General features: G+C 36.9%; 1 protein-coding gene across 1 annotated transcript in view; it reads right to left on the bottom strand.

Annotated features, from left to right (window-relative positions):
• The window catches only part of LPCAT1 (lysophosphatidylcholine acyltransferase 1), a 152,216-nt gene that overhangs the window by 74,234 nt on the left and 58,505 nt on the right, over positions 1-19,477 (bottom strand). The window contains exons 2-3 of the mRNA XM_027868845.1: positions 14,908-15,050; positions 5,351-5,565 (exon numbers count right to left, since the gene is read on the bottom strand). Coding sequence (XP_027724646.1) covers positions 5,351-5,565; positions 14,908-15,050 — 358 coding nt within the window. The remainder of the gene's footprint in view (positions 1-5,350; positions 5,566-14,907; positions 15,051-19,477) is intronic.

Genomic DNA, 19,477 nt, shown 5'->3' with positions numbered 1-19,477 from the left:
TATAGTCAAACAACCAACAAGTGTTTATTAAGCATGTGTTATGTGCCAAACTAGCTGTTCTTATTTTAGGAACGTATCACAAAAATGAGATCTAAATTATAATTGAGTAATTAGAAATAATCCAATTTTGTTTGGTGAGACAACAGTATTAACTAATCATACAACATATCCCAAAATTCCAAATAATTTATTTAGAAAGAAAAACCAACCCAATACATGCAACTTCCCTAAATAACTCAAAGTAGCTTTTCAGATCCTTTCTCAAAATATTCAGTTTTTTTAAAAAACATAAGTGAGGTAAACCTGAGAACTCATTCAGATATTTTAAGGATTCACTAAATAACTGAGTTGGTCACTTGTTTGGGAAAATGGACTTAGTCCTGTGCTTAGTTTGTGTAAAGTGCTAATCCCCTTAAAATATTATCTCATTTGATCCTTACAACAACCTTGTAAGGTAGATGCTTTTATTATTCCTATTTTACAATTGAGGAAACTGAGGCAAACAGAGGTTAAATGACGTGTTCCAGTTTACACAGCTAGTGACTGAGGCCAAATTAGAATTCAGGTCTTCCTAACTCAAGACCCAACAATCTTTCCAATGCACCATCTAGCTCCCCACACAACCCTGATAATAAGCTCTTGTAGAGAATTCATCTAAAATAAGAGCAGCAGCGGCAGCATCACATAATAGCTACTAGTATTATTTAGCTGTTTTAAAGTTTGCAAAAGTGCTTTCCAGGCATTATCTTTTTTGATCCTCATGACAACCCTGCAGGGTAGCTATGTTCCCATTTTAAGTAGTTTTCTCAAGGTTGTGCAGATAGAAAGTGTCTTGGATGGAATTTGAATGCATTTCTTCTTAGCTGTCTGCTCGGCATTAAATGAGTTAAAGGCTCCACGCCTAGATGAAACACAGCCTGGTTAGCACAATGAAAGAACTTGCAGCTGTGATTCATTATTAGTTATCTCTGAGAAATCGTGGCAGATGAAAGAGGTGTTAGAAAACTGGGAATGGGCCAGTGTCTTAATTTTCTAAAAAGTAAGTAAGTTCTGAGAATTACAGACCAAAAAGCCGGGGGCCCACCACTCAGTGAAATTCCAAAATATGCTGTGAAGCACAGCTCACTACCATTTCGGAAACAAAATGATCACTGAGTAAGACTTAAAAACATACCATCATTAAAAAGACAACATTTCATTTTCTTTTGTAATAGAATTATTAGACTGCCCCCAAACTCTAGCATAATCTAGAGTTACATGCTTTCCATACAACTACAGTATCCAAATTACAATGAGCTATGACAGTGTCAGTGTTATCATTGCAAGAGTGCAGAGGAGGAAACTTGAGTTTCCTCAGGCTGAAGGTATGACAGACAGGCTTATCAAAATTTGCACATGGCAAAGCTGGGAGAGAGCTAATATAATAGGACAGAACCGAGTTCAAAAAGAATTCAGCAGGTTAGAAATTATGGCTACAACTGATATAAATGAAATTAAACAAAGGTAGGTATGGATTGTTTCAGTTTGGTTTTTGTATACCCAGGGCCAGCACAGAGCCTGGCATGCAGTAGGTGCTTAATATTTTTTTATTTAAATTGTTCACTTAAGGGCAATAAAACAATGGCAGGATGTCAGAAAGACTCAGGGGTTTGGCTGATTATAAAGTTAGTGAGTCATCAGTGCTACAACTGCCCCTAAACTCCAGCATAATCTAGAGTTATATGCTTTCCATGTAATTACAGTATCCAAATTACAATGATTTATATTAGAATATAACCTGAGGATACACAGGGAAACTGTACCATATAATGATGTCTGGTCAAAGAGGAAATGTTTATCCTTAAGGAGAGAAAATTTAGAAGGGATAAAAAAACTAAAAAAAAAAGTAATAATAAATAAACAAAAAAAATTGAAAAATATTTAGAGGGAGTATGATAGCTTTATTTAAATATTTGATATGTTATGTAAGACTGCACTTGTGTAGCCTGTATTAGATAGGTTACTATCTCAGGGAAGGGGGAGGGGAGGAAGGGAGGAATAGAATTTGGAACTCAAAACTTTAAAAAATCCACCAAAGCAAATGTTAAAATTTGTTTTCACATGTAATTGGGGGAAAAGGAAAATATTGTTTAAAAAAAATGTTATGTAAGAGAAATAATAACTTTATTCTACCTATGTAACAGAGGGCAGAATTAGGACCAATGGATAAACATTAGAGGTAGATAAAATTGGACTCATTAGAGTCTAACTAGAGCTACATCAAAATGGAATAGGCTATTGCGTGAAAAAATGAGTTCCATATTACTGCAAATGTTCAGACAGAGGCTACATCTCCGTTAGGGTGAGAGGTTAAACTAGATGACCTGTAAAGCCTCTTCAATGTCTATGAGTCTTTTATTGATGGTCAAACTTTCTATGTCAACCCCAAACAGCAAGATCAGAGATGAAATTGTATTGGAAGGAGATGTGCATATTTTTCAGCACTTACTATAATTATAAATCATTATAGAGTAATCCATTTTCAGAGATAAACTTATGACTTTTTCTAATGTTCATTTCATGCTGTCTCACCCTCAACTCACCTCTTGTTATCCCATACATTGCCTTGCCTACTTACTCTTCCTTTTACAATTCTACTGGTTGTAAAATAGTCCATTTTGGCTTGAACAAATTTTAACTACATCTGGAATTCTAATTGTTTTGAATTTAGAACTTTAACAGCACTGAAATCAGGATGACATGCAATTAAACAATGCCTCAAAAAACTGTTATCAGCCTGAACCAATCTCATGAACTAGGGATCTAGCTAACTCAGGACTCTGGATGTCTTCTTTTCTGAGTAGATGCAATGTGAAAGACACAACAAAGAGCTTATAAGATACAAAACACTTTATAGAATTCTATGAGAACAAAATGACAGCTCTGTGTTTTTCCTATTTTATAACTTTTTTTTTGGTATGTCTAAAACCTTGGTTGGAAAACCCTAGTCAAAATTCTATCAAGCTGCTTTTGGTGAGTGGACAATCACCACTTCATTTGGAATTAAGTTTTCATAAGGAAATAGGACTTGAAAGTTCCTTTTTATGAGCTGTAAAGCTTATTGAACTTTTAAAGTTCAATAACAAAAATCTCATTAATGAGACAGAATTATTACGATCATTATGCTATCAATCAATATACACTGCTAAGAACTGAATGGCATAAAGGTGATGGATCTCCAAAGCATCTTAAAACCATTTCTTCCTGGCAACATAAAAAAGAAAGCCAGTATAACAGATATGGAGAAAGCCAAGTCATTATAAACATTGTCACTTTTGTGCTATCTTTTTTCTCCCTAGATATTTGAAGTTTCTATCCTTCAATCTGTCTCATCAAATGGTCTAAGCTTTTAAGATCTGGCAGTTTAACAGGAGACAAAATAACTTTTAGAAAACATATCTTGGAGGGGCTGCTAGGTGGCGTAGTAGGTAGAGCTCCAGCCTTGGAGTCAGGAGGACCTGAGTTCAAATCCAGCCTCAGACATTTGCCACTAGCTATGTGACCCTGGGCAAGCCACTTAACCCCAATTGCCTCACAAAAAAAAAAGTAAATAAAGAAAACCTATCTTGATCTAGTGTTTTTCTGAAAAGGAAATTCATTAATAAAATTAAGTAGTACGTAAAAAAAAAAAACTTACCCTGTTTTATCTCATGTCTACTCCAAAAATGTGTAACTTGAGGGCCATAAAAATTAATTTGTTAAGTAGACTTTCTTAAGTTACTGGTAGTGTAGTGCAAAAAGCACAGTATTTGAAGTCAGAGGACCTGGATCCTCTGGTACTTAACACCTGGGAACCTTGGATATGTCACTTAACCTTTCTAGGCCTTAATTTTTTTATTTACAAAATGAAGAGGTTGGACAAGATGAACTTGAAGGTCATTCCCATCTCTATTGGTCTATACCTAAATTATCTCTAAAGTAAAACTATAAGAAATTGCAATGTGCATGCATATATAGACACAGGAATAGAAAGTGAGTGAGCCTTTGGATTGGTGGTAGGAAATGACATGTTGCAGACTGTTTGTTGGCCTGGGCTGACTTGAGTGGTAAAAGGAATATACTAAGTAAGAAGACTTAGCAACTGATTGAATATAGGCAGTGAGGAAGAGGAAGGAGCCAAAGATGACTCTGAGGATACAAACCAGGGAAGACTGGAAAAACGGTGATGCCCTGAATAGAAATAGGGAAACATGGAGGAAGGGTTGTGGGAGGGAGAGGTGATGAATCCCATTCTGGAGATAGGAAGTCATAGATTGCTGATGGGCCATCTAGGTTTATCAAGCAGCTGGTAAATCAAGGTTAGAGTTCAGAGGAGAGATTAGGACTAGATATATAGATTTAGGAGTTATCTGCACAGGAAACAGATAATATGATGGTCACTTAAAGCATTTTTTTCCCCACTTAGCAGTCAGTAAAATGTCCTTTGTCTACTTTACATTACTTTCCCCACTAACTGGTTCTTTCATAACAATAGAAAGGGAAAAGTTCTGAGTGCAGATTATTTTTGTGCAGTCAAATACATTGTTTAATTCTATACTACCACTTCATTATATCCCTCAAAAAAAATCTTCAAAATTCCTGATAGTTTATTTAAACAGCTTTCAAATACTTAGGAGGTGAGAAATTGGTCAGTCTAATTCTGTCCTTCAATCTGCTACTGATAAATTCCTCCGACAAAAGTTGGAGTATAATTTGTTTCCCAATGTCAGCTCAGTAATTGTATGTTGGTTTTAATCATTTTGCTATTACAGAATGAATGAAGGAATACAGTGATACAGTTGAAAAAGTTTTGGATTTGGAGTCTGAATAATCTGAATTTAAATCTTGGTGCTGATACTTTCTACTGTTTGTCCTTTAAGGAAGGACCTCAGTCTTAAGTTCTCACAATACAGCTCTAAATTTTATAATTGGTGTTTTATGTTTGAATCAAATTGATTTTAGGTAGATAGTCATTAAAATAATTGTTTCAAGGCCTTTTTTTTTTACAGTTAAAAAATAATTCTGTGTTATACATACACACATGAATGGAGTATTATGAGAATTTGGATTCTGGCAGTAAAAAAATACTAGTAGTAATACCATTCACACAAATAAGTGACACATCTTTGATTTTATCAGCAAAGGGAACTCCACCAACAAAATAATATATCTAATGTTGAAAATAACTGAAAAGTGAAACTATTAGAGACTCAATACAAAAAAAAATCAATTAACATGTATGGGAAAATAATTTTTTAATTATGTATACTCTACTTACACTATTAAATTAAGCACATATGTTCTTGGTCCAAACATGAACTGATTCACTTACTTCCCCAAATAGGAATGTCTCTGCTTTCTGCCTTCATCACGATAGAGGACATGGTCATTGTTACAGGAATGGCATCAAAGTAGGAGGAATGTGGGGCTAGAGTCAGGATTGCGGCTTCTGTCGGTAAGGCCTGTCTGCCCTTTACAGTCACCCAGTGAAATCCACCAACAAACCACATTGTCCGCATGATAGCTTTCAGCAGAAAGTCCACCACCCTGTAAGATAAGGTGATAATTATAATATTTGAAATAAAATAATTGGCACATAATGCTGAAATGTGCTAAGTGTTTGTTTAAAAAAAAAAAAGGCGAGAGAATACTGTTGACACAAGAAAGGAAAGAAATGAGGCCATAGTAACATTTTATAGACATCTGTAAAGTATTTTCCAGAATAGTTTCAGGTCAATTAATTATAGTTTAGCTATTACTTTAACTACCAGCTCATTGAAAAAAAGATTATAGTTTCTTTCTCTGTTGTCAGGTATCAACTATCTCTATAATCAATTAAAGAATACAATTACAAATATGACCAATAACTTTGAAACTAGCACTAAAATATTTCATGCAAACTGCCCCAAACTTAAAAGCAACAGGTTAAATTTGATGAATATGATTTTTTTTATGAATTGCATTAAAAATCTTATATGAAATATGGTACTGAAAGATTAAGGTCAGGAACCAAGATTTACTATCATTATTAAATCTCTAAAATTGCTTCCCAAGTCACACAAAAACAAAGGTTAACATAGGATCAAGTTTCTGGATGAAATCAAAATGGGTAATAGGTTTGGAAAACAATTCAGTGCATCCTAGAACAACCAAAAACAACTTTCTTAATCACTGGAAACACTATAAGATGAGAACATAAAATGTGACCACTAACAAACCCCATGAACATACAATGCCCTGTTAGAAAGTGAGCTCCCACTTTGTGGAGATTATCACTCTGTATTCATATCCCCAGCACAGTGCCTGGCACATAGTAGGTATTTAATATGCTGATTGATTAATTGACACAAAAACTTCTACATTCAAAGGAATTCTGACCCTTACAAAGCAGTCACCTGAGGGAGAAAAGAAAAACTTTTTTTCTTTTCTTTTCTTTTTTTTTAATGTTGCCACTGCTAAAAATTTTTTCGAAACTTGTTCAGTTATGTCTGACTCTTTGCAATCCCATTTGGGGTTTTCTTGGCAAAGGTACTAGAATGGTTTGCCATTTCCTTCTCCAGCTCATTTTACAGATGAGGAACCTGAGGCAAATAGGGTTAAGTGACTTGCCCAGGGTCACACAGCTAGTAAATGTCTGAAGCTGGATTTGAACTCAGATCTTCTTGACTCCAGGTATGGCTCTCTATCTACTACACCACCTAGCTGCCTTACAATCTTTGGAACTACTCTTCAGCAATGATTGAGAGCCAATTGTAGTTTCTTGTGTATGTTCCCATTGTTCTTTGGGATTTTAGTTTTTTGAAAATGACTTCCCACCACCCCCCAAAAAAACTATAAGCCAGGTCTAGTGAATACAGCTAGTGATCATTCTGGGTAATAAGTTTTTGGGTTTTCCTTTAATAAGACTGATTTTCTTACCTGACTCATACAGTGAATGTGAAGGTAATTCTGAAGGAGATTCAAAAGTATTTTGAGCCCTGGCAGTCTCCTTGGAATATATGATTATTCTGAAGAGCAAAATTCATCCAATATATATTTTGCAAATATACAGTACAGTGTAGTAAAGAAATGGTCTCAAAGTCTAGAAGACCTGAGTTCAGATTCCATCTCTTATTCGTAGTAAGTAGTTGTATGACTCTAGACAACTCACTTAACCTCTCACTGCCCTGTTGCAATTCATTACAGAAGGTGCTCTTCTGCATAGGCAGAGGGTGTTTCTTCACCCAGACTTTCCTTTACCACTGAAATCACAAGTTCAATCCTTATCTCAATCCTTAAATTGTATTTTTTAAAAAATCACTTATTTTATGGTATCACATCTTGCGTGTCCTCAAGATAAAAAAAGTCTCAAAACTAACCAGTAAAGGTTTCCAAAGTGTCATTTATTTAAAACAAACATGATTTATAATATAGACAATGATCATTTCAGAACAAAAATAGAAGAAAAATAGAGCTAAATTCAAGTTCAAGTTGCTACTTCCTGCTCTGGCAAAAATGAGTCTTTAGTTAGGGGGATGCAGGGGAGAGAAGGGAAGGAAGTAGGGGGAGGGGTATACACATAGGCAAAAAAAAGTAAGCTAATCAGTCAGTCAGTTAACCAAAGAGCATTTATTGAATGCTTGCCAGGCACTGTGCTGAGTTCTGGAGTTACACAGAATGGCAAAACCCAGACACTGCTCTCAAAGAGCTCATAGTCTAATATATTTAATAAAGAAAGCACTTGTTAATTATTCTTTGTCTCCACTGCTTTTTAACATCCTTTTTCACCTCTTTAATATGTGTTCCCAGGGTTCTCTCCTTGGTCCTGTTTAGTTTTCTATCTACACCCTGTCAATCAATCAACAAGAATTCATCAAGCATCTATCATGGCCTGGGCACTGTGGGTATGAAGACAAAATTGAAAGTCCTTGGATTCAAAGAAGCTTTCATTCCAAAGAGAGGGAGACAAATATTATACATATAGAGAGCACATACAAAATGAATGTAAGGTAGGGTTTGGGGTTTCTTTTGTTTTTTGGTGGGGGGATGGGGGGAAACCCTGGCAGTTGACAAAATTAGGAGGGGCCTCGTGAAGAAGAGAAGGTGGCACTTCAGTTGAGCTTAGAAGGAAAACAGATTCCAAGAGGCAGAGGGGAAGAGGTGGAGTATTTTAGGCATGGGGACAGCCATTACAAAGGATGGAGAAGAAAGATGGAGCTTTGTAAGTGAGCAGCAGCTAAAAGACAAGTCTGTCTGGATAGTATAATGGAATTCCAAGAAAGATCATCTCTTAATTAGTGCCTACTTCAGAGAATGTTCAAGATCATGGAGAGTATGAGGGAAAGAAGAGCAAAGATAAAAATGCCAAAACATATAAAAAGCAATATAATCTCAGGCTGCTTCCTTCCAAAGATTTTTCCTGATCCCTTTTCTAGTCCTTAGTGTGATCCTATCCTAATTTTTGTTTATTTATTTTGAATTTATCCTGTATTTACTTATCTATGAACATATTTTATCCCCTTCAGTAGGATGTAAATTCATCAAGGGCAGGGACTATCTGATTTTGCATTTGTATCTCTATGGCCTAGTACATTGTAGGTGCTAAATTAATGATTAACATATTTTTAGGAGTATATTTATTGTGGGGGAAGGAAAAGGGGGAAAATATAGTGTGGCGGGTAAAAGATGAAATGACTGAGCAAACAAAGGTTTGAGCTTTTGAGCATATTGATTTAGTAAGCAATGCATGCCCACTGCATAACAAAAAGGTTCCTGGCCCCTCAGCTTTGGCAGTGGACCCTGAATACAGGGATAGACAGATGTTTATGTACTAAAAACTATTAGTCAAATAAGACCAATTAATTAAAAGTAAACCATTAACCAGGACATAAATTAGGCAATCTGATTTCTAATTAGAGGAAAGATTTGGAGTTTTCCAAGTTGGGAGGAGAGCTAACAGGTGTAATTCCCTGAAATCAGAAAAAGAGATGTCCCATTCCCTCAATGTGTCTGTATTCAATCAAAGGAACACAGAAATAATAAGTGATTGACCCACATGGGGACAGTTTTCAGATAAGACATATAGGTTGTTTGAGAAAACTGCTTACATCACTCTTTGGATGTGACTGGGTTTCTAGTCAGCATAACCTAGGTCTTTAGTTAAGGGTCTCTAAGGTGCCAGTATAAGTGTTCCAGCTTCCTAATCATGCGGGGGTGGATTTAAACAATTCAATAAAGTTTTCTCACAATTCCCACAATTTAGTAAAGTTTTCTTTATTCTTTAAGACAGAAATTGGAGCAGACCCATAATTGAATAAAAAGGGAACTGAGGTAGCTCCAGAATTGAGTCACAAGATGGAATCTGTGTGGTTCACCCAATTCCCATCATCACTTACTATTCTAATTCCCTCAATAGTCGGACCATATTAGACAAGACCAAACTACATTTTTCAAGAAAATATTTAAGAGGGATGTTGACAAATTTAAATTTTTCAACAGAAAAGTCAGATTGGTGAGGCAATTAAAAACCACAATATGTGAGGACTAATTGAAGGAATTAGGAAGCTTTGGCCTGGAGAAGACAAAGCATAGGCTTACAGGCCCTAGAGCTGGAAGATCTTAGTGATTGTCTAATCTTCTCATTTTACAAAATGAAGATATTAAAGTATTGGGAAGTTCAATGACTTGCTCAATGTTACACGGAGCATGATTCAAACCTTTGTTCTCTGGCTCCAAACTCAAAGGCCTTCAACTATTTGAAGGGTTATCATGTGGGAAATGAATTAGGAGTCAGTTCAAGTCCTGGTGAGCATTTGCCTGGATCCATTCTCTGCCATGCTGCTCATTCCGCTGTTGGTACATTCTCCAGGCTATTCTAACTCCACACTCTGCTCCTCTCTGCTATTCTCTACTGTTTCTATCATGTATTCCATCACATTCATTTGTCATTTTCCCCCATTAGAATGTAAGCTCCTTGAGAGTAAGGGCTATTTTGTTTTCTCGTTTTTGTGTCCACAGTGCCAGACACATAATAAACACTTAATAAATGGCTCCTTTAATTTAATCTAATTTCTGCTTGGCCATAGGGCAGAGCTGTGGTATTTGTTCTTTGTTCTCTGTAAGAGAACCAGGACATCTGGGAGATGATGACAAGACTGAATTAAGTGAGGCAGGGATGTGCCAAGTCACCAGCCTCAAAAAATGATAAAGGTTGGAGAAGATGTGGGAAAATTGGAACACTAATGCATTGTTGGTAGAGTTGTGAAATGATCCAACCATTTTGGAGAGCAATTTGGAACTGTGCCCAAAGGGCTATCAAAATGTGCACACCCTTTGACCCAGCAATAGCACTTCTAGGCTGTATTCCAAAGAGATCATACAAGTGGGAAAAGGACCCACATGTAGAAAAATATTTAAATCAGCTCTTTTTGTGGTGTCAAAGAAGTGGAAATTGAGAGGATGCCCATCAATTGGGGAATGGCTAAACAAGTTGTGGTATATGAATGTGATGGAATGCTATTGTGCTATAAGAAATGATGAACAGGCTGACTTCAGAAAAACTGGAAAGACTTGTATAGTCTGATGCTGAGTGAAATGAGCAGAACCAAGAGAACATTGTACACAATAACAGCCATGTTGTACAATGACTAATATTGATAAGCTTCCAAGGATCTAAGACATCTCCAAAGACCTCGTGATGGAATATGCTATCCACATCCAAAGAAAGCACTATGGAGTTTGAATACAGATCGAAGCATACTATTTGGTATTTTTTTGTCTTCTGTTGAGTTTTGTTTCCTCTTTCTGGTGATTCCTCCTATTGGTTCTAATTCTTACTTACAACATCACTAATATGAAAATATGTTTAATAGGAATATACATGAATAGTTTATATCAGATTGTGTGCTGTCTTGAGGAGGGTGGTGGGGAGGAAGGGGGAGAAAAATTTTAAATTCAAAAGCATATGGAAGTGATTGTTGATAAATCAAAATAAATTAATTAAAAAAAAATTTAAAAAAAGTTATCAGCCTCACTTTCTCCTCCAGAGCCGTCTGGGTCCACTGGCCAGATAAGAATCAGGACTATTGGAGGTGACCCAGGATGCAGTGGGAGACCTTGGCCTTTTTAAGCTAAGGTCTTTTCAAGTTCTCACTTTGAGTGAGGGAATGCCCATTCAGTGAATAGGCCTCTTTAAGAAGTGAGTCAAGGTTTGTCCCCTTTAATTAAAAAAAAAAAAAAATCAAACTGGGAGGGGAAGACACTCAGGGTTGCTGGCCAAAAGAGTAACAGTTACTATTTACACTCACTCTGAGGCAGGAGGGCCAAAAAAAATAACCATGAAGTGGTGCTTGGGCAGAGACCTATTGCTGTCCAGCTCCAGAGTGAATTGGGTTTAATTAAGGCTTGGTCTTTGAGAAGGAAATCTGCCAGTAAACCCCAAGGTAACCAGTTAAGTTCAAAATTTACCTTCCTTTGTGCAGAACACCCTCAAGTAAGGGCATGATACCCCAGGAGATGGCAGAACTAGGACCAGGTGGAAGCCAATTGATAGGAAGATTTTTGTATGGCTTGAAAGAAGTGTTAAATAATTTAAAGAAGTCTAAAAATGGAATAAACTGCTATATGAGACAGTGACTTCCCTATCACTGGGTATATTTAAGAACAGGCCTGTCAGCTAGTAGGTAACGGAAGGAATTCCTTCATTGGATACGAGGTTATTAGTCTGAGATTATTTCTAAGTCTTCTTTCAATTCTAGAGCTCTCTACGGTTCAAAGTTAGCTCAGTGGCCCAATTGTGACTTCACTGGTACCATTGTGGAATCCCTTCCAGATGCCTAGGTTTTCTCAGAAAATAGAATGCTTCTTTGTCCCTAACTTAAAACAACCTGCCTAAAAGCCCTTTGGGTTTCTTATTTAAAATTGTAGCTATTTCAGACTTCATAGTTTATGCTGATAACTTAATGAATAGAAACCTATTTATAGGTAAGCATGCTTTTCTGTTTAACATTTTCACTAATGACTTCTAGACACAGATGGTACATTTATCAAATTTGTATAGAACAGGAGGTTCAAGAGAAGGGTATTTTGCTAAACGAGGATACAAAAAGATCTCGATTGGCTGAAATAATGGTTCACATGAATGTACATTTTTGCCAATTAAATTTTCTTTGCTGGATCAAAGGACATGCACAGTTTTATAGCCCTTTGGGCACACGAACTAGACATTTCTAAGGTCCCTTGCAGTTCTAAATCTATGATCAAAGGAAGCGAAGTGATACAGGGTAAAGAGTGAACCTGCTTATAATCATCTGCTACCTGTGTGATATTGTACAGCTCATTTAACTTCTCTGGGTCTCAGTTTTCTCATCTGTAAAATGAGGGAACTAGAATAAGACCTCAGCACTAAATTTACTATTCTATGACCTTTACCAAGTTCTGCCTCCTCCATGGGCTATTTCTCAATTACTTCAAGTCTGCTTAATCTCTTTATCAGAACATCTATTACACTGGTAATCAGGCTCAAGGTTTACTTAATCATCTTGTAATCATTCCACATAAATTAGTTTGTCTTCCCAAGTAAAGTCAACAAACAACTATTAGAAGCTTAATATGTACTAGGCTTCACTCAAAGTGTTGGGAATACAAAGAAAGGCAAAAAAAAGTCCTGTATTCAGGGAATTCACAATCTAATGGGGGAGACCACATGAAATAACAATACACAAACAAGATGTGTACAGGTTAAATTAAAGATAATTTCAGAGGGAAGGCCCTAACAATTAATCAATTAATATTTATTACACCTATTATGTTGCCAGGATTCTCTATAGCATGGTCCATAAAATGAGAGACCTGAAAGGTTATTTTGTTCAGCCCATAACACATCATGAATAACACATAATTATCTAATCTCTGCTTTAAACCCCACTCAAAGACAGAGATCCCCATGAAGGGATCACATTCCATTTTTACATAGCTCTGTTAGAAAGTCTGATGTTATATTTTTTGGGGGACAGGCAATTGAGGTTAAGTTATTTGCCCAGGGTCACATAGCTAGTAAATGTCTGAAGCCAAATTTGAACTCAGGGCCTCCTGACTCCAGTGCTGGTGTGTCTTGATGTCATATTGAGGCAAAATCTACCTTCTTATAACTTCCACCTTAGTTCTTTCCTCTTGGGTCTAAAAGAACAATTCTAATTCTTCTTACACATGCCAACTTTTCAAATATGTGATCACAGCTATTAGGTCCCTATCTTTTTTCTAGGCCAAAAAAATCCCAGTTTCTTTACTTGATCTTCATATGGTCTCCAGTCTTGTTAACATTCTGGTCATTCTGGTCATGCTTGCTCTGTGTGTGTTATAACTTGTTAATGGTCCTCCTAAAAGGTTTTAACTAGAACTTGATATAAAACTCCAGATATATTCTGAGAAGGGTAGAAGATATAGGGAACATCACTTTCTTCACTCTTGAAAACATGTACCTATTAATTCAGTAAACATTTATTAAATGCCTACTATATACAAGGCACTGTGCTCATACAGCCTAAAATCAAAATTAGCTTTTTTTGGCCGTCATATTACACTGCTAAATCATAATGAGCTTGTAGTCCACTAGAAACCTCTGGCCTTTTTTACATGAATTCATTTCTAGTCACAACTCCCCCCAGCCCCCTTTTTTTTACTTGGGAAGCCATTTTTTTAAAACCCAAGTATTGAACTTTGTTATCCCAATTACATTTCAAGTTAATTTCAGCCTTTTGAAATCTTTTTGGATCTATTCTTTATCACCTGCTATATTAGCTATCCCTCCCAGTTTCCTTTGACCCACAAATTTGATAAATATGTCTTCTATACTCCATGCAAACAATGGATAAAAATGTTGAACACAACAGGGTTAAGGACAGAAGAAATGTGGAAAACTATTAAAGGCATCCCTTCAAATTGAGAACAATCCACTAATGAATTTTTTTGTCTAACTTTTCAATCAATTCCAAATCCACCTAACTATACTATCATCTAGTACACAGTTCTTTGTCTTGTCCATGAGGGGACTTGCTAAAGGTTTATTCAAAAATATGTATCATGACAAAGGAGGTTTTTAAAGAAGTTTAATCTGGTGGAAGTGAACAGAATGAACTTGGGGAACAGAAAGACTACTTAGAAGCATTAGAATAGTCTAGTTAATGAGGTCTTAGATCAAGGTTTTGGCATCAAAACATACAAAAGAAGCGATGGATCCAAAAGGAGATTAAAAAAATAAAAAACACCATAGGACTTTGTGATTGACTTGCTGTGAGGATCAAATTAAGGAGATGGAAGAATCAACATGGATTCCAACCTTATGAGAGGAAAAAAATGTTAGTACTGTTGACCAGAATAGGGAAATTGATTTGGAAGGGAATATAATTAATGTTAGAATATTGTTAGAGAAAAAATGTGTTCTTTCAGTTTCTCTGATTTTCTCTGGTTTTGTGATATATGGGTATTCGTTCCATTGACTCAGACCAAAATCCCTCTGTGACTTAATAAATTTGTTATGATCAATGTTCATTTCTTAAAACTACTCTACTAATAACTAGCATTCATTTAGTGATTTAAGGTTTGAGATATTTGCTATCTCACTTAACCCCTAGGACCCTGTAAGATAGATACTATGGTTATTCCTATTTTATAGATAAAGAAACTGAGATGAAAAAGGTTAAGTGACTTGCCTAACATTGACCAGCTGGTAAGTAGCTGAGGAAGAGTTTGAATTCCTCTGTACTTAGGTTGTTTTCCTGACTCCAGGTCCAGTGTTCTATCCACGAAACTAAACCACTTAATGTCTTGAAATATTAACACTTTATCTCTTCAGTACTTATTCACACAAATATACATACACATTCATGCTTTTCAACACATTCAGTTACTCACTTTCTCCATAAAGCCAGGGGCTTTTCAAGTTCTTTCTCAGCAGATCCCAGTGAAGCAACAAATGCAAATGGCCAAGCCAATAACATCATAAATGCAGCAAACAAAAGTCGGATTGGAAACAGGGTCAAAGTCATGAAGGCAATCTGGAAAGACAAAAAAAACCCCATGTAATTAATATCATAATGTCTTAATTAGTATTTCCATTTATAACAATTTATTTATATAAACAAAACAGAGGTAGAAGAAATTTGCTGTATGAGATAACATTCTTTCTAGCTCAAGAATGTCACTTTTCAACAGTCTAAGGAAGATGTGAAATACTGCATAAATCTCAATTAAGAAGCATGTTCATTTGAAACATGTCTTCTGAACATTAATCTTTTTACTTCTAAACTCCTACCCCCTTGACTTCTAACTAAAATATCTTTGACATACATAATTTTAGAAACAAGATATTGGTGTTTTTCTCCCACTAATTTAATTTATACTCTTTGCCCTGAACGCTGACTCACAATAAATAGCACTATAACTGGTAGACTTGACACAAAAGCTGCTTTCACATGATCTGATCTAGCAAGGTAGTTTTACACATCAAAGCTGCTGCACTGTCTCAGAAAATTAGCCCTCTTCTCCCTTAACTTTTCCCAAAAAGTCATTTATATGGGTTCAGAATCAGCTAGACTGTTGCCAATGGAGAAAGAAGACATTTATAGGGAATAAGTGAAAAAAGACCATAATAAGTAGTTACTTGAGAAATCATTAAAAATAATTATGCTGTGGAAGTTTGAAGGTTTTAAAAGCCAGAACAGAAAACTGGGAGACTCTTTCCTCTTATAGTTACTTACAGTGTAATTCATTTTGCCATAATGCCATGAGTAGAAACAGGTTGAGAAATAACGTAAAGAGCTCTGGAAAAATCAGAGAGTAGAACTGGTAGGAAAAGTCTTGTTAGAAACACAGATAACTCTTTATGAAAAATAAAGGCACATGAAAAATTAAAAATCAAAGCTTAGCCTTCAGCTCTAAATAGATAGAGGAAGCTAAGGGTCAGCTGAACGTGACTAGAAGGAGGAACCACACAGGGTGAAAAGGGAAATTCCATCAAAACAAGGATATGGAAAGACGGAAGCTAAATCCAGGGCAGAGACAGGATGGGATTAAGGAACTCAGGCATTTTAGCATAAGGAAAGCAAAAAGAAGACAACCCAGAGCATAGTTTTTGAATGATTATAGTTTCCTAAAAACAGAAAGTTATTGTATCCCTTATATTTAAAAAATATGTATTACCAAAGTTTACAGGGAGAGGCAGGGTTACAGTAACATTGGACTGAGCCTCTGCTCACAGTTATTGAAAAAAAAAGATAATATAAAGATCTCTGCAATCTTTTAAGTGTCATATAAACTTAAAATTCTGAAGAAATCATCTAAAAGCAGTACTTACAGAAGTTATTAAAATATCTTTTAAAATTTGACAATGCAATATTTATCTGTAATTTTAGATATGTAAAGAGAAGAATTGAGTGTTACTGCCAAGTTCTTCCTAATCTCTCAATTGACTTAAAATTGAGTAAATCAAACCGGATACCTGCGGAGATGAAAAATGAGGTGCTACAGTGGAAAAAGCCTACTCCTAAAACCTAGGTTCAAACTTTTCTAACATTTGTGAACTTTATGACATTGGGCAAGTCACAAACATTCTGGGTCTAAACTGTAGGAAGTTACTGGTGTATATTTCTGGAATGAGAAAGAAAACGTCTTTCATAGATATTCTGAAGATAAAGTAGCATGGGCTACATACAAAGGAAATGGAAACTACGAATGAAAACAAATGAATCTGAAAACTATAATTAGCTAAAACAGTGTCAGCAGAAATTGTTGTATTTGAAAGTTATTCTTGGGATATCTAGACAGTGTTAAATAAAAAAATTCCACAATTTATTTGGCTGACCCAAATGAAAAGCTCAAATAGAGATCCATAGAGATTTCATGTTCCTTTCCCCCTCTGTCCTCCATTCTCTCTAGAGTTATTGTTGTTTGTCCCTCATTCTCAAAGAAGACCATGACACCAGGAAGGGGATGTCATGACTTGCAAGTGACTTGGATTTAAGTGAGGCAGGGCTGTGCAAAGTCACCAGCCTCAATCTGTCATCTTGAGCCATCTGGGTCTAGTGGCAAGATATAGGTCAGGAAGAGTGGGAATGGAACTGGGTACAGTGGGAGATCTTTTTAAGCCAAGGTCTTTCCCAGGTCTTAGCTTGACTGAGGCAATGTCCATTCAGTGATTAAGGCTAGGTGAGAAATGAGGCAAAGAATGACCTCTTTTGCCTAGTCAAAAAAAAACATCAATCTGGGAGGGTTTCTGGCTAAAACAGAAACAATTGCTATTTAGAACCACTCTGAACCATCAGAGCTCAAACAATGACCAAATGAGGCTTGGGCTGGGACATATGTTGGCCACTCAATGACAGCCAGTGTGTTATAGAAACTATCCAGGAGTGGGGAACCTGTGGCCACAAGGCCACATATGGCCCCTCTAGGTCCTCAAGTGCAGCCCTTAGACTGAATCCAAACTTCAAAGAACAAAGCCCCTTAATAAAAGGATTTCAAAAGGCCACACCCAAGGGCCTCAAGGCCACAGGTTCTCCCCCTCCCCCCACCCTCTTATAGACATTTAGGGTTATAGACACTATAGACATCTGGTAAAGGAAAATTTCTGCTTTTTCCCACTTGGTCCTATAAAGAGCCTCTCCTGGCTAAATTTGTCTTCCTTCCCCTTTGGCAGCAGCCTAGCTGATTCTGAACCCTGGGTAAAACAACAGTCAACTTATCTGTATGTTATACATGATTAAGATAAGGGTTCTACAGTCAGTCTAATCAATCAGCAAACATTTATTAAGAGTTTACTGGAGGGGATGGAGCCAAGATGGCAGAGTGAAGGCAGTAACTTCCTTGAGCTCTCCCCCAAATCCCTCCAAATAAAAAATGGCTCCAAACAAATTCTAAAGCAGCAGAACCCACAAAAAGACAGAGTGAAACACATTTCCAGCCGAAGACAACCTGGATGGTTGATTGGAAAGGTCTATTGTGTGGGCTGGGAGAGAAGCGCAGTTCAGCGTGGGCGTCCAGGCAAAGACCAGGCCTCAGCAAACCTAGAGCAAGCCTCAGGGGACTGAATCACGGGCAGCTGTGGTGGTTTCCAGACTTCTCATCCCACAAATGCCAAAGACAACTTAGAAAGTCAGTAGGAAAAGTCTGTGACTATGGTGAGAGAGAAGCTTGGTCCCAGTCCCAATCCCAGTCCCAGTGCAGCAACAGGACAGCAGCTACTTCCTGAGCTCTTGGCCCGCAGACAGAGGGGGAATTGAGTGGCTGATCAGAGAGGGATTGCAGGGATGTCTTTGCTGTTGCTGAGGCAGGATTCTCTTGCTTTGCCCATGCTTGGATCTGGGTCGCAGTTCTGGGTGGTGGTCCTGGGGTGAGGAGGAGCACTGGCATGGTGGAGCTTGTAGTGGTGATGGAGAGGGAATCCTCCTCACAGTTCCAAGGCAGAAGACAGTGCTTGTGGTCACTCATAGACCAGAGCCCAGGCCAGGAAAGGAGTAAAGCATCTCGCCCTTGATCATAGCATCTTGGAAGAACTGAAATTTTATAGATCCCTAGAAGTATCTCTGACAACAGCTGCACAAAACCCCTGAAGCTTGGGACAGTACATTCTCCACACTGGAAGCAGACACCTACCTTAACAAAGAGTTTAAAACTCAAGCAATTGGCTGGGATCATGAGCAAACAGTGCAAAAAAAGTCAGACCATAGAATCTTTCTTTGGTGACAGAGAAGATCAAAACATACAACCAGAAGAAGACAACAAAGTCAAAGCTCCTACATCCAAAGCCTCCAAGAAAAATATGAATCAGTCCCAGACCATGGAAGAGCTCAAAAGGGATTTTGAGAAGCAAGGAAGAGAAGTAGAGGAAAAACTGGGAAGAGAAATGAGAGTGATGCAAGAAAATAATGAAAATTAAGTCAACAGCTTGCTGAAGGAAACCCAAAAATATAGCCTAATCCAAATGGCAAGAGAGGTCCAAAAAGCCAATGAGGAGAAGAATGCCTTAAAAAGCAGAATTGGCCAGATGGAAAAGGAAGTCCAAAAACTCACTGAAGAAAATACTTCCTTAAAAATTAGAATGCATGGGGCAGCTAGGTGGCACAGTGGATAGAGCACCGATCCTGAAGTCAGGAGGACCTGAGTTCAAATCCGGCCTCAGACCAAACACTTGACACTTACTAGCTGTGTGACCCTGGGCAAGTCACTTAACCCCAATTGCCTAAAAAAGAGGAAAAAAAATTAGAATGGAGCAATTAGAAGCTAGTGATTTTATAAGAAATCAAGACATTGTAAAACAAAACCAAAGAATGAAAAAATAGAAGACAATGTGAAATATCTCATTGGAAAAACAACTGACCTGGAAAAGAAAGATAATTTAAAAATTATTGGACTATCTGAAAGCCATGATCAAAAAAAGAATCTATCTTTCAAGAAATTATCAAGAAAAACTGCCCTGACATTCTAG

The sequence above is a fragment of the Vombatus ursinus genome, unplaced genomic scaffold, assembly GCF_900497805.2.
Source record: "Vombatus ursinus unplaced genomic scaffold, bare-nosed wombat genome assembly UNPS02014791.1, whole genome shotgun sequence".
In the NCBI taxonomy this organism is placed as follows: Eukaryota; Metazoa; Chordata; class Mammalia; order Diprotodontia; family Vombatidae; genus Vombatus; species Vombatus ursinus.
This window is presented reverse-complemented; position numbering and strand designations above follow the sequence as displayed.